The sequence below is a fragment of the Coregonus lavaretus genome (assembly GCF_964263955.1).
Source record: "Coregonus lavaretus genome assembly, contig: HAP1_SCAFFOLD_2194, whole genome shotgun sequence".
Classification (NCBI taxonomy): domain Eukaryota; kingdom Metazoa; phylum Chordata; class Actinopteri; order Salmoniformes; family Salmonidae; genus Coregonus; species Coregonus lavaretus.
Window position 1 is genome coordinate 860 of NW_028166074.1, and position 16,265 is coordinate 17,124.

The window sequence follows — 16,265 nt, forward strand, 5'->3', positions numbered from 1 at the left end:
ACTGACATATTTTTATGGGGATTTTTGTATTATGCTAATTCGATTTAAGTGAGAGCGCGGACATCGACCTTTATAGAACCATGAGGAAACCTGTCGGAAACGCTATGCTGAAGTAGTGAAATTCCTACCTAAGGAACATGTGCTTCTCAGAACATATACAAAGTATGTGGACACCCCTTCAAATTAGTGGAGTCGGCTATTTCAGCCACACCCGTTGCTGACAGGTGTATAAAATCGAGCACACAGCCATGCCATATCCATAGACAAACATTGGCAGTAGAATGGGCTTACTGAAGAGCTCAGTGACTTTCAACGTGGCACCATCATAGTCAGTCAGTTCGTCAAATTTCTGCCCTGCTAGAGCTGCCCCGGTCATCTGTAAGTGCTGTTATTGTAAAGTGTAAACGTCTAGGAGCAACAATGGCTCAGCCGCGAAGTGGTAAGCCACACAAGCTCACAGAACGGGACCACCGAGTGCTGAAGTGCGAAAAAATCGTCTGTCCTCAGTTGTAACACTCACTACCGAGTTCTAAACTGCCTCTGGAAGCAACGTCAGCACAAAAACTGTTTGTCGGGAGATTCAGGAAATGGGTTTCCATGGCCGAGCAGCCGCACATAACCCTGAGATCACCATGCTCAATGCCAAGCGTCGGCTGGAGTGGTGGAAAGCTCGCCACCATTGGACTCAGGAGCAGTGGAAACACGTTCTCTGGAGTGATGAATCACGCTTTGGCAGTCCGACGGACGAATCTGGTATTGCCGGATACCAGGTGAACGCTACCTGCCCGAATGCATAGTGCCAACTGTAAAGTTTGGTGGAGGAGGAATAATGGTCTGGGGCTGTTTTTCATGGTTCGGGCTAGGCCCCTTAGTTCCAGTGAAGGGAAATCTTAACGCTACAGTATACAATGACATTCTAGACGTTTCTGTGCTTCAAACTTTGTGGCAACAGTTTGTGGAAGGCCCTTTCCTGTTTTAGCGTGACAATGCCCCGTGCACAAAGCGAGGTCCATACAGAAATGGTTTGTCGAGATTGGTGTGGAAGAACTTGACTGGCCTGCACAGAGCCCTGACCTCAACCCCATCAAACACCTTTGGGATGAATTGGACCGCCGACTGCGAGACAGGCCTAATCGCCCAACATCAATGCCTGACCTCACTAATGCTCTTGCAGTGTATGTGCTAGATACTCCCCCGTAAAGCTGAGAACTCTGACTGACTGTTACTCTAACTAACTCCTGATGATTCTCTGTCTGGGAAAACATGGCTGCCAAGGCATTGCATCACACTCCCACAACCACAGCCCCAGTTTCCTGCCTTACAATCACCTCTCTCCTGAGGCAGCTGTTTGAGTGTGTGTGTGTGTGTGTGAGTGTGTGTGCGTACGTGTGTGAGTGTGATTGTATGATCGCGCATGTGTGTGTGTGTGTGTGTGTCTTTGAGCTGCCCACGCATTGAGGATTTCAACACATCTAACCCCAGTCATCTCAGTGGGATACACACACAGATGGACATTCAACAGTCCATGAGTCATGACACTGACACAATGGCTGATACAGAGAGTCATGCAGGGACGCTGAGTGTGCTGACAGTGGTAACTGCTACTAGTCTGTGTGTTGTGCCTCTAAATCCTTGCTGGCCTTTGAGTAAAGGTGTACCCATGTGTGTAAAATACTATAGATTGTGTGTGTGTGTGTGTGTGTGTGTGTGTGTGTGTGAGTGTGTGTGTGTGTGTGGTGTGTGTCAGATTCCTTTGTCTCCCTGCTGGGCCAGACCAGGCAGGTTTAATCTACAGGAAGTGTTTAGGCCGACTGGGCCTCATGCGAGCCGTACTTCCCGTCTGCAACTGCAGCACAGATAAAGGCAGCATTCAGTACCGTTCAAAGTGGTTTTAACGCAACTCTAAACAACTCTTCAATGCCTGGGAGTTCAAACACAGTGGCATAATCACAGAGGTTCAAAAGTATCGGTACAAAGGAGCAAGGTCACCCAGATGAATCCAAATGAACTGTTGAAACCATGTGTTCCCAATAGTCAGCTGACTGGGTTTCATGACCACAAAGAGGTGACCACAGTGAGATCTGCAACCTATTATAAATGTTAATTCCCTTGACCCATGTGGTCGTAATGTGGTCACATCTGTAATGTAGTTTTGTATTGCTCTATTCTATTTCTGTGGGTGACCGCGTAGAGAGCTCAGTACAAACATTATGCACAGAATACACACACACACCTCAACACCACATGCACACACACACACGCACACACACACACTCTCTCTCAACTCTACACACACACACACTGGCCAAAACAGATAGACAGGGTTAGGCAGTGGGTAAGTGTTCCCATGCCCTCCGTCATCCCTCCAAATAAATGGTGTTGTTCCTCCATAAGAGCCAGTGTCTAAGTGGTGTGACTGTGCTGTGGAGTCAGCCAGTCAGGGAGTAGTAGTACAGTGTGTTATTTCAGATTGACTTGGTTTAATGAGCCTCTGTAAAAACACTTCCCCTTCCAAAATAAACCCTCATCACAGTGCCCACCCGCCCCACATAATGTGACAGGTCATGTGACACACCACCACTTCCTGTTCCAAATGAGGGCCTAGGTCAATAATGAGGGGATGGAGAACTGCAGGGATGAGTGTGTGTCACACTACAGGATAGTTTCAGTATCTATCAGACTGGTTCAGTCTTATGGATCTCGTGGATGGGACATGATGTGTGTGTGTGCGTTTATTCCTACCCTGGTGATCTCGGGGTCAGGACACTGGCTACTCATATACTGGCAGTCGTCCCTGGGTCTACAGCTGTTGTCACACCAGCCACACAGATGTCCCTGGTCCTCACGTCCCCAACACTGGGAACAGTCCCCACTGCCCACCTCACAGTTATATACCTCCACTGAGAGAGAACGAGGAGGAGGGAGAATGGAGAGAGCTTTATTATCACAATACAGCATGCTAGCAACATACGGGCTACATCATGTAACCGTATAGGTTGAATATATCATACTGAACCTATGTCCGTTGCTTTGGATAAAAAATATTTTCAACATAATATAAATAAACACAGAGAAACAGAGAGGAAAGACATAAGAACAGAAAGAGAGAGAAACAGATGAGCACCTCCATGTTCCAGCACCTCCCATAGAGAAATCATGTGTGCTTGTGTGTGTGTTTTGATGACTGAACACGGTATGAAGCATCAGCCTTGTAATAAAGTATGCCGGTGTGAAGCATCAGCCTTTTAATAAAGTAGGCCAGTATGAAGCATCAGTCTTGTAATAAAGTCTGCCGGTATGAAGCATCAGTCTTGGAATAAAGTATGCCGTTTTTTCTGGCTGTGGACCAAGGCTGTTCTTCTGCTCAAAGGGCTCACATGGTAAACACATGGCCTGTTAACATTGAGAATGTTCTGGCATCTGGGAGTGGGCTTGTGTGTGTGTGTGTGTGTGTGTGTGTGCTTATTTGGTTTTACTATCCTTGTGGGTAACAGAAGTCCTCACAAAGATAGTAAAACAAGGATGGTTAGGGGTTAGGGGTTAGGTTTAGGAGATAGGGTTAGGTTTAGGGTTAGGGGTTTGGGGTTAGGGTTAAAGCTTAGGGAAAATAAGATTTTGAATGGGAATAAATGTTTCGGTCCTCACAAGGATAGTAAAACAAACGTGTCTGTGTGTGCGTGCGCTCATACCTGTCATGGGTTTAGGGCTGTCGATGTATTTTTCCAGGTGTCCCTTTCTACGTAGAATGAGCTGAAACACCTGACTCCTCTCCACTGTGGTTAGCTATATGGTAAGAGAGACAAGCCCACTGATTGGCCATTTCACCATACACGACCAGTAAGCATGGCTTAATTGGCCATACACTAAACAGCTTATTTCTGATTGGCCCTTTACTCAGATTGTGTTGAGTGACAGGTGTTCTTGGAACATGATTGGTTGTACTCACCGTCACTCCACTGCACTTGACCACTGAGCGCTCCTCCAGCCATCGGGAATCATACCGCTGCTCGTTCCCAAAGTCACACTCTAGCTCCTCCCCCTACGGAACCAAACAATTCAGACATGTCGTCATGACAATGACATTTCATTTCTAAGCCAATCTGAGGGGTGGCACAGTCTGACATCACCCAGGGAAATGGGGACACATTTTGGGATAGATACTGTATAGTGCCTTTACACATCTTGTTAGGTTTTTACTTTCCTCGTTTTAGCTAGTCCTGTAGCTTAGATGCCGTTCTGTTTCTGCTTCAGCCAACTGCTTTGGAAATGTCATGCCAAACATTGGCAAGAGAACATTGGCAAGAAAGTGACAAGTTAGCTAAAGCAACAGCCTGGCACCCAGAATACTCCATGTTTTCACAATAGTTTGTTTTGGAGCTCTCTTTATTCAGAGTGTGCACTTCTTCTAGTTCCATTATCAGCACAGTGGCTGTTTCGTTTAGTTGAGCTAACATACATATCAGTTGATCAGGGCTAATGTTAATAGGTTCATGAATGTACATGCACTATGTAGGGAATAGAATGTCATATGAGAAACAATAACAGGGACCTGGCTGGGAGAGAACTCTGTCCTCCTGAATAGTTGGTAACCATTGACAACCCTGGGAGGGGAGGAATGCAAAACATCTAAATAGCCCAGGATAATTGTCCCTGCCAGGCAGAAATTCTGAATCCATTTATAATTCATCATATTCATCAACATCTGGACGGTAAAGTCCCTACCTCAGCAACTCATCTGGGAGGCAGAGGGGTTTATTATAAATTCACATCTGAGCCAAAACATCAGGAGATACGACCACACATACTGTGTGTAATAGTGTACACGTCAGGAAGAGAAGGACAGTCAATCTACTCAAAGTGCTTGTAGTCAGTCATAACGTATGTATGAACAGTTACATATGGATTGATTTAACAGGTTACAATAGAACAGGATAAGTCATAGAAGTACAGTTGAAGTCGGAGGTTTACATACACCTTAGCCAAATACATTTAAACTCAGTTTTTCACAATCCTGACATTTAATCCTATTAAAAATTCCCTGTCTTGGGTCAGTGAGGATCACCACTTTATTTTAAGAATGTGAAATGTCAGAATAATAGTAGAGAGAATGATTTATTTCAGCTTTTATTTATTTCATCACATTCCCAGTGGGTCAGAAGTTTACATACAATCAATTAGTATTTGGTAGTATTGCCTTTAAATTGTTTAACTTGGGTCAAACGTTTCGGGTAGCCTTCCACAAGCTTCCCACAATAAGTTTGGTGAATTTTTCCCCATTCCTCCTGACAGAGCTGGTGTAACTGAGTCAGGTTTGTACGCCTCCTTGCTCGCACACGCTTTTTCAGTTCTGCCCACACATTTTCTATAGGATTGAGGTCAGGGCTTTGTGATGGCCACTCCAATACCTTGACTTTGTTGTCCTTAAGCCATTTTGCCACAACTTTGGAAGTATGCTTGGAGTCATTGTCCATTTGGAAGACCCATTTGCGACGATGCTTTAACTTCCTGACTGATGTCTTGAGATGTTGCTTCAATATATCCACATAATTTTCCTTCCTCATGATGCCATCTATTTTGTGAAGTGCACCAGTCCCTCCTGCAGCAAAACACCCACACAGCATGATGCTGCCACCCCCGTGCTTCACGGTTTGGATGGTGTTCTTCGGCTTGCAAGTGTCCCCCTTTTTCCTCCAAACATAACGATGGTCATTATGGCCAAACAGTTTTCTTTTTGTTTCATCAGACCAGAGGACATTTCTCCAAAAAGTACGATCTTTGTCCCCATGTGCAGTTACAAACTGTAGTCTGGCTTTTTTATGGCGGTTTTGGAGCAGTGGCTTCTTCCTTGCTGAGCGGCCGTTCAGGTTATGTCGAATTAGGACTCATTTTACTGTGGATATAGATACTTTTGTACCTGTTTCATCCAACATCTTCACAAGGTCCGTTGCTGTTGTTCTGGGATTGATTTGCACTTTTCGCACCAAAGTACATTCATCTCTAGGAGACAGAACGCGTCTCCTTCCTGAGCGGTATGACGGCTGTGTGGTCCCATGGTGTTTATACTTGCGTACTATTGTTTGTACAGATGAACGTGGTACCTTCAGGCATTTGGAAATTGCTCCCAAGGATGAACCAGACTTGTGGAGGTCTACAATTTTCTTTCTGAGGTCTTGGCTGATTTCTTTTGATTTCCCCATGATGTCAAGCAAAGAGGCACTGAGTTTGAAGGTAGGCCTTGAAATACATCCACAGGTACACCTCCAATTGACTCAAATGATGTCAATTAGCCTATCAGAAGCTTCTAAAGCCATGACATTATTTTCTGGAATTTTCCAAGCTTTTTAAAGGCACAGTCAACTTAGTGTATGTAAACTTCTGACCCACTGGAATTGTGATACAGTTAATTATAAGTGAAATAATCTGTCTGTAAACAATTGTTGGAAAAATTACTTGTGTCATGCACAAAGTAGATGTCCTAACCGACTTGCCAAAAGTAGTTTGTTAACAATAAATTTGTGGAGTGGTTGAAAAACTAATTTTAATGACTCCAACCTAAGTGTATGTAAACTTCCAACTTCAACTATATATGACTGTGGTGCTTTGAACTTTAAAACAAACTTCACGTTACATTGTTTGTTTTCCTTCTGCTTTCTACTTGATTTCCCTGATTCATAAAGATCTTCTCTGAATAGTCATTGCGTTCTTTGCCTCATATAGACTATATGCCAAGATGAGACATAGAGCCATGTTTAAACAAGCGAAATAACAGCAAGGAATGCCAGGTCAAGCCAGTTTGGTCATCCCACTGTAGTATGAGACCTACTTTTCTATACTTTACAACACATATGCATCTGACTCACAGCAATGCTGATGACGTTGTTCAAACAACTGAAATGAAATAATAACAGCTATGAAAGGTTGATTATATCTACGCCAATTAAAATGTGTTTGTGTGCGTATGTGTGTATGTGTGACAAACTGTCTGTCGCCATAGAAACCCAGTCAGAGAGTGTGTGAAAGGGCACAGGGTTACGGTTATGACTGACCAGACCTGGCAACTAGTCAGAGATGGAATGTCACAAGCTAACAGAGTCAGACCCTCATCACTGATACAAGATCAGCTTTTTTTTCCTCCAATATGTTGAGGTTAGGATTTGGGTTATACAGACTGATCTGAAATCAGTGTCTGAAGGTAGAACGTGTCTAAAAGTGAAAAGATAGGGCAAATAGTACTAAAGATTGCTATGTGTTCTTTGAATGTCTCCATATGTCTGTGAATGCCTGTATATCTACTGAGAGATAAGATATCAGAGAACCTGGTGTGAACAGACAGCTAAAAGGTGTTTCAAATAAGTGCAGAGTTAAAGCCATTCATCATTCTGATTCTAACCTATCCCACACAGTTACAGCAGATGTCTCAGCTCATTCCCATAGAGCAATCATTGAGGGGTTCACTATCATTCCCACGAATCTCCCTCTAAGAGCCTGAATTACTTCACTCCTATCCGACTGTACCACATTTAGGATAGTATTTAACAGGGGCTAGTGTATATTGTACCTGCTCCACATTGCTTAGCAACAGGGTGAAGTCCTGGGTCATCCCCGAGGGCGAAGGTGCAACATTCTCTGCCATAAGGCTTGGACAGGAAGCAGCATTCTGGGGGACAGGAAGTGACACACACACTCAGGGGTTAAAGAAAACAATGGTTCCCCCACAGACATCCGCTTCCAAAAATACCTGTCCTGTTTATGTGGCTGAGAGGAGGAGGAAATGAGAGGGTGAAGCTCTGCTCTGCTCAGAGGGGAAACAACAACAGCCTAAAATGGAGGGGTGGTGAGGGATTAGAAAAACAGACAACGATGGCGTAATGATGGCAGGATGGGGCTTAACGCAGAAAACTAGACTTAAGACTCTATTTCTGACCATATTTACAGAACTTCATCTAAGATTCATCAAAATATGGTATTTCATGGTATGTCCAGCTGACTAACAGACTAACAGAGGCAAGCTCACTCTGACGCACCTAACCACACTCCTCCAGAGTACACCAGTTTCTATGGACTCAATTAGAATGTGAGTGGGGATCAAAACAGTGGCAGGGCGACTTTGCTGTGCATTAACAGTTTACTGTTGGCTCTAATACCAAATGCAGTATGAGAGAGGGGTGGCTGACTGCGCCACAGTGGTGATGCTGTCAGACCCTAGGTATGCTCAGAGGAGGTGAGTAGTGTGTCTAGGGGGTTGTGATAGCTTCAATGAACTTATAGAGCTTGTCCTGCCGTAACATAACAATACTTAAAGGGATAGTTGTTCTCACAACAATTAAAGTTTGTCTGAGATTTGTATATCTCAAAAGAGGTTTAATATTGAGATCAGTCCTCCATGCCAGATTTGGACCATTTTAAAAACATCATTACTAACAAACATTTTCAGATGAAAGCACCTCCCTCTCTGGCACTATACATGCTAACTAGACACCAGGGCACCATTATACAGCACAGTAGACAGGAAAAACTGTGAAACAATGAGCCTATCCTTCACACTGGTTCCAGTGGGCCTATCAAAAGCCGCCACTATGAAGAACTGGGAGAGAGAGCTCTGAGAAGGTCATAGAGGCTTTAACATGGCCCATTATCTCGTTAGGAGTCTGTTAACCATGTCTCCCTGTGTTTTATGGGCTGTTTCAAAAATGGCTGACATCAGTAAGATAGCTTTAACCTAGTATGACTGGCCAGAATGTTACATGAGACCAAATCAGAATGGACTGAGATCATCATAGGAGCTTCTGATTGGTTGCCACTGATCTAGGGTTTAGTTTGACATTTTCCCCTCTAATGTTTAAGGTTAGGACTAGTGGGGAATGGATCCTCGATCTATAACTAATAGAGCTACTAAAACTAGCCAGTGTGTCTGATTGGAGTGGTTTAACAGATGGATAACTCACCTCTAGCAGTCTATGCTTGGAGTCATCTTTAATGGAGAGGCAAGAGTGGTTGTCCTGGTCCCAGTAACACCTCCACCTGGTGCTCAGACAGCTGATACACCTGACACACAGGAGAACACACATTGATAAGGGTTAGACCAGCGTTTCTCAAACTCAGTCCTCGGGACCCCAAGGGGTGCACCTTTTGGTTTTTGCCCTAGCACTACACAGCTGATTCAAATAATCAACTAATCATCAAGCTTTGATTATTTGAATCAGCTGGCCAAACACACACACACGTGAGACATGGAACCTGTGGTAAACACTCAAACAAACCCAGTGGAAAATTCAGTGGACAAAGCAACATGCACGGTCAAACAGGGTCACACTGGCCACGATAGAAGATACTGAACATCGAGTTCCACTTTTCACGAGGAGCTCTGTAAAGGCAGGAATCCCTGACAGAGCTGTGTGCATGTGTGTGTGTGTTTTCCCAGATAGCAGCCCAAATAAGAACACCTCCATTGTGTGTCACTCTATTGCCTGTGGGTGGAAGACAGATGTCCCCACACCAGGAGTGATAGCGCCTCCAGTGATACCCTGTCTGTCTCGTAACAACCATGGGGGAAGGTGTGCCAGCTTGCCATTTAAGATTGGGGAGATGAAGGGGTTTGCAGGAACGTGGATGGGTGTGTGTGCTGGGTGTGTGCGCTGGGTGTGGGTGCTGGGTGTGGGTGATTAGAAGTAGACGACCCACTCCAGGGACTCTTCTCAGGCAGCTTTTTTGTTTTAGCTAAATTACTCTCACTCTACACGATATAAACAGCTCTACAGGCTACATTGTCATGGTGCACAGTCAGTACACAACACAATATTGATGATGATGAATGGATACAGATATGTTTGAATACCCAGTCATGTTCATATAATCTCAGACATAAATTATTGCAGTTTAAGACCATCCATAGAACATCCTATATGCCGGTAAAACTGAATATCATGCACTCAGAAATGTAATTCCTCTGCTGGAAGTGTAAAAGAGAAAAGGGGACATATTTGCATATGTTATGGTCTTGTGAAGGCTGGCTAAATTGTGGCAAAGAGTATGTTCTTTTAGCTCAGCATGTCTACTGATTCTCCCTTCTCCCTGTTTTTGTTGGCTTGGAAATGTTGATACTGGAGACTTATCTGAAGAAACTGTGTAACCTAGCATTTATAGCGGCTAAGAAATGCATTGCCATTAGTTGGAAGGTTGGTTATCCTCCCACAATGTCACAATGGATGGCAGAAATATCAAGTTGTGTATCATTAGATTTGATTTATTACAAGATTAAGGGTATACTGGTCTGGTGCCTTATATGGTTAAATGTTTGACAAATGGAGTCTGTATTGAAAACATGAGATTGTTTTTAGTCGAGCAGTCACAAATATATTTTTTATTTTCATGGCACACGAGACACCTGTGTGATTTGCGTTTGTCTCAGTGGACTAATCCATTGAGGAGGCCCATTGGTGTAAAGTACTTTAGTAAAAATACTTGAAAGTAGCCCTTTAAGTCATTTTTTGGGGTATTGGTACTTTACTATTTCTAATTTTTTACAACTTTTACTTTTACTCCACCACATTCCTAAATAATTTTTACTCCATACATTTTCCATGACACCCAATAGTACTTGTTACATTTTGAATGCTTAGCAAGACAGGAAAATGGTCCAATTCACGCACTTATCAAGAGAACATCCCTGGTCATCCCTGCGGCCTCTGATCTGGCAGACTCACTAAACACAAATGCTTTGTTGGTAAAAGATTGTCTATGTGTTGGAGTGCTCTGCTGGCTATCCGTAAATTAATAAAACACAAAAATCGTGCCATTTGGTTTGCTTAATATAAGGAATTTGAAATGATTTATGCATTTACTTTTGATACTTAAGTATATTTGAGCAATTCTATTTACTTTTGATACTTAAGTGTATTTAAAACCAAATTCTTTTAGACTTTTACTCAAGTAGGATTTTACTGGGTGACTTTCACTTTTACTTGAGTTATTTTCTATTAAGGTATCTTTACTTTTACTCAAGTATGACAATTGGGTACTTTTTCCACCACTGAGAAGGCTGCGTGCGGGATGCCACGGTCCAAGAATATGTGGAATGTGGCTCAGTCTCCAGAATGCGCTCTCTCCCGCCTTTTCGTGGGTATTCGTTGTTTCATAACTTCATTGTTTATTGTGTCTATCAATTCCCCATTACATACATCACCAGTAGCAGCCGACATTTACCGTCCTATAATTTCTAATCTGCAATGTTTGTTTGGTTATGGTAATTTCTGTTAATGCATTCAATATATTATTATTACAGTAATTTACCATTCTCATTGTCGGAGTGGACATGTTTTTTGCAGAACTCACAACCTATGCTACACTTGTGAGAAACAAGTTTTTGTTTATTTCATTCCATTTATGAGTTTTGTCAGTTTATATACCGTCTTTTGTTAAAAAAAACTCCTGTCAATGTTGAGTAAGGACATGCACCTGATTACGCATATAGAAGTAGGACTAGGCTACCTGGCCTGAACGCAAATGTAGGCCTATAAATGTTCCCATTTGGGGATGTCTGATGGTATTTCTTATTGTCTTAACTCACCACCACTAATTAGCTGTGGAGCTTCTCAAAGTAGTTTTTCTTCACCTCAAACAGCAAGTAAACAAAGTCTGTTTTTAGAATCAATTGAGAATGACAATAGTTGCTCAAAGTTTTGAAAAAAAAATCCAGCTCTCCCCCTTTCGATAACCACTCAGCATGAAAGTGAAAAATGTAATGCTCTAATCCAGTGGAAACGTCATAAAATATCTGATTACTTCTTATCCCTTGCACAAATAGCCAACAGCTGTGTCTGTCCTGAGCTCACTGGCGCCGGGAAACTCTGAGGGCCCAGAATATTTTAGACAATGTTTAAAGTTTGCTAGTGCAAGTTTTGGGGCGACCCAGTTGATAGTTCATTAAAAAAAATCAAGATCGTTGCAGACAGGCCCTGCATAGCCAATGTGATTTATAGGATATTTATTTTTATTAGGATACTTTCTACCTTTTATGTGTTGGCTTTATGTAGGTTATTATTACATAGCTGGCAATGGCAATAAAAGTTACTTTTAGATTAGTATTATTTTCATTTAGATTTATAATGAAGATTAACCACAGCCAATGATTTTGAGAAATAAAAACTATTATAAATGAAATGAAACTGTTTCACGAAAATGTGCATATGAAAATCATTACTGTCATGCAGATTGGTAGAAATTGTAAGATAAATTGGCACTCCAAATGGAAAAGGTTGCCAACCGCAGGGGTAGACTATTACCGGCAACTTCAGGAGCATAAAGGCAGAATCTGCGAAGGCCAGCAGCAGCGGGAAAAGGAGGGTCGGGAACAGTTTTTGTATTATTCTGGTTAGGCTATCTTGATCTCTGGCTCCCTCTTGAGTCATTTGTGTGTCTTCATTATTTAATCAAACAGTGTGTTTAAAGCATCAGACTAGTTCAGTAGGCCTACATATAGTTGATTTTATTAAAACACATAGGGTGTGTCTATATAGGCTATGGAAAAAGACACGTTTAAACATCTCGACCAATCGATTGGTCGAAGAAAAGGACTACTCTTGGTGGACCAAGATTAATTTTAGTCGGGGACAGCCCTAGTAGAAATGCAGGAAATGCGCTTTAGATGACCAAAAAATTCTGAGGGAGGACCCCCTGCCAGGTTATGTCCCCCCCACTTCTAAAACCAAAGTTGCGCCGCTGGGGAGAATATACATTTTTAAAGGGAGGGTCAGAGGGAGAAATGAGAGACACAGAGGGATAGTGAAGGAAACAAGAGCGACAGTGAAGTAGAGTGAAAAAAGAGGGAGACAAAGAGAGAGAAAAGAAGGGGGAAGTGTGAAACGCACTTCACCTAGAAACCACATTGCCACAGCTCATCAACATAAGTCATCAACGTAAGGGAATTTCATATTTTTTTCAACCAACCTTTAATCTAAATCCAATGTCATGGTGAATTTTTTTGTTGATTTCACATTGAATTATCGTTAATTGACAACTCAACCAAATGTAAATCACAAATATATGTTGAACTTACATTTGTGCCCAGTGTGAGAGAGTACTCTCAACGCACATACACCCCCGCACGCATACGCAAACCCTTCTGGATGCAAACACAGACGCAATGCCCACAGAACCGAAAAACCAGGCCTCGCTCCAAACACAGAACAAAATAAGCCTGTATCCAGTTACAGTGTGATGGTGACACTCTAGTGTACACGGACAGCCTCTCTCAGTCTAACTTGTCTTTCTGCAGTTATTAAAGGTCCAACGCAGCCATTTTTATATCAGAATCAATAATTTCTGGGTACCTTACTGTGATTGAAATCAATTAAAATTGTCAAAAAGAAACAAAAATAGCTTCTTAGTAAAGAGCTATTTCTCAAGCAAGAATTTAGCTAGGACTGTCTGGGAGTGGTCTGAGTAGGGAGGGGAAAACTGAAAATGTGCTGTTATTGGCAAAGAGGTTTGGAACTCTTTCGTATTGGTCTATTAACGAATTTACTGCATGGTGATGTCACCATGGAAGAACAAAACTCCATCCCACCAAAACAGAAATGTAATGTGGTATTTTCAATCAGCTCTTACACTAAAATGGCATTATCATAATTTTCACAATTTCACAGTATTATTCCAACCTCATAAAGTGGAAATATATATAAAACACAGGAACGCACGTTTTTGACTGCACTGGGCCTTTAAGAGAGCATCTCGAAGTGATTCAAAGTGGATAGAGTATCTGAGGTCTTGTGCTCTTCCTGTGAGAATGGCAGTTAGCTCATTATCACCTTCAACTACACAATCTAACTTCACACCTTCAAACCTCACTGAGGACACAGGGGCTTGCAAGAACACACACATACAACATCTTACATATCTTCTTCGAGATTTAACGTGTAAAGAAAAGTGCTACTTCAATTACATCTATTATTATTATACACCTGCATACACACACACACACAAGTCAATTTTCACACCTCTAAACCAATCTGACAAGTGGACCGAATGAACACACCCTAACAGTTTGCTGCTATGTATGCACACACATACACATTGTAATTTATAGGTACATACACATACATTATACACATCACACTATACACATTAAACATACAGTGGCTTGCAAAAGTATTCACCCCCCTTGGCATTTTTCCTATTTTGTTGCCTTACAACCTGGAATTAAAATGGATTTTTGGGGGGTTTGTATCATCTGATTTTCACAACATGCCTACCACTTTGAAGATGCAAAATAAAACAAATTGTGAAACAAACAAGAAATAAGACAACAAAAAAAAACAGAAAACTTGAGCGTGCATAACTATTCACCCACTCAAAGTCAATACTTTGTAGAGCCACCTTTTGCAGCAATTACAGCTGCAAGTCTCTTGGGGTATGTCTCTATAAGCTTGGCACATCTAGCCACTGGGATTTTTGCCCATTCTTCAAGGCAAAACTGCTCCAGCTCCTTCAAATTGGATGGGATCCGCTAGTGTACAGCAATCTTTAAGTCATACTACATATTCTCAATTGGATTGAGGTCTGGGCTTTGACTAGGCCATTCCAAGAAATTTAAATGTTTCCCCTTAAACCACTCGAGTGTTGCTTCAGCAGTATGCTTAAGGTCATTGTCCTGCTGGAAGGTGAACCTCCGTCCAAGTCTCAAATCTCTGGAAGACTGAAACAGGTTTCCATCAAGAATTTCCCTGTATTTAGCGCCATCCATCATTCCTTCAATTCTGACCAGTTTCCCAGTCCCTGCCGATGAAAATCATCCCCACAGCATGATGCTGCCACCACCATGCTTCACTGTGGGGATGGTGTTCTCGGGGTGATGAGAGGTGTTGGGTTTGCGCCAGACATAGCGTTTTCCTTGATGGTCAAAAGGCGCAATTTTAGTCTCATCTGACAAGAGTACCTTCTTCCATATGTTTGGGCAGTCACCCATATGCCAAACGTGTTTGATTATTTTTTTCTTTAAGCAATGGCTTTTTTTCTGGGCACTCTTTTGTAAAGCTCAGCTCTGTGGAGTGTACGGCTTAAAGTGGTCCTATGGACAGATACTCCAATCTCCGCTGTGGAGCTTTGCAGCTCCTTCAGGGTTATCTTTGGTCTCTTTGTTGCCTCTCTGATTAATGCCCTACTTGCCTGGTCCGTGAATTTTGGTGGGCGCCCCTCTCTTGGCAGGTTTGTTGTGGTGCCATATTCTTTCCATTTTTTAATAATGTATTTAAAGGTGCTCTGTGGGATGTTCAAAGTTTCTGATATTTTTTTTATAACCCAACCCTGATCTGTACTTCTCCACAACTTTGTCCCTGACCTGTTTGGAGAGATCCTTGTTCTTCATGGTGCCGCTTGCTTGGTGGTGCCCCTTGCTTAGTGGTGTTGCAGACTCTGGTGCCTTTCAGAACAGGTGTATATATACTGAGATCATGTGACACTTAGATTGCACACTGGTGGAAGTTTCTGATATTTTTTTTATAACCCAACCCTGATCTGTACTTCTCCACAACTTTGTCCCTGACCTGTTTGGAGAGCTCCTTGTTCTTCATGGTGCCGCTTGCTTGGTGGTGCCCCTTGCTTAGTGGTGCAGACTCTGGTGCCTTTCAGAACAGGTGTATATATACTGAGATCATGTGACAGATCATGTGACACTTAGATTGCACACAGGTGGACTTTATTTAACTAATTATGTGACTTCTGAAGGTAATTGGTTGTACCAGATCTTATTTAGGGGCTTCATAGCAAAGGGGGTGAATACATATGCACGCACCACTTTTCTGTTATTTATTTTTTAGAAAACAAGTTATTTTTTTCATTTCACTTCACCAATTTTGACTATTTTGTGTATGTCCATTACATGAAATCCCCCCCCCCCCCCCCAAAAAAAAAAAAAAAAAAGTTGTAATGCAACAAAATAGGAAAAACTCCAAGGGGGATGAAGACTTTTGCAAAGCACTGTACATTAGCCACAGCTCTTCACAGGAAAAGCATGAACAGGACCAGCCATAGCTCTTACTTACTTAGCCAATTAGCTTACTTCTACTTCCACACTATATTAATTTCACATTTAATCCCGTGTCAAGACTTCAACCAGGCTGAATTTAAACTTTGCAAATAGATATAGAATAATATTGAAACATCATCCCCCTCGCTAAGTACAGAGGGAAAGCTATTCAATTCAATAAACTATATTTACGCCCAATAAACAACAGTTGCTAGGCAAAACATAGTAGTGTAGACCACATAAA

The 16,265-nt window shown here is 42.2% G+C and overlaps 1 protein-coding gene across 1 annotated transcript in view; it reads right to left on the reverse strand.

The window, feature by feature from the left end:
- Positions 1-2,742: 2,742 nt before the first annotated feature.
- The window catches only part of LOC311115126 (plexin-D1-like), a gene marked incomplete at its 3' end in the record, with an annotated part of 41,827 nt that continues 28,304 nt past the window's right edge, over positions 2,743-16,265 (reverse strand). Inside the window, exons 8-12 of the mRNA XM_084190332.1 lie at positions 8,946-9,045; positions 7,559-7,657; positions 3,947-4,039; positions 3,690-3,783; positions 2,743-2,900 (exon numbers count right to left, since the gene is read on the reverse strand). Coding sequence (XP_084046458.1) covers positions 2,743-2,900; positions 3,690-3,783; positions 3,947-4,039; positions 7,559-7,657; positions 8,946-9,045 — 544 coding nt within the window. The remainder of the gene's footprint in view (positions 2,901-3,689; positions 3,784-3,946; positions 4,040-7,558; positions 7,658-8,945; positions 9,046-16,265) is intronic.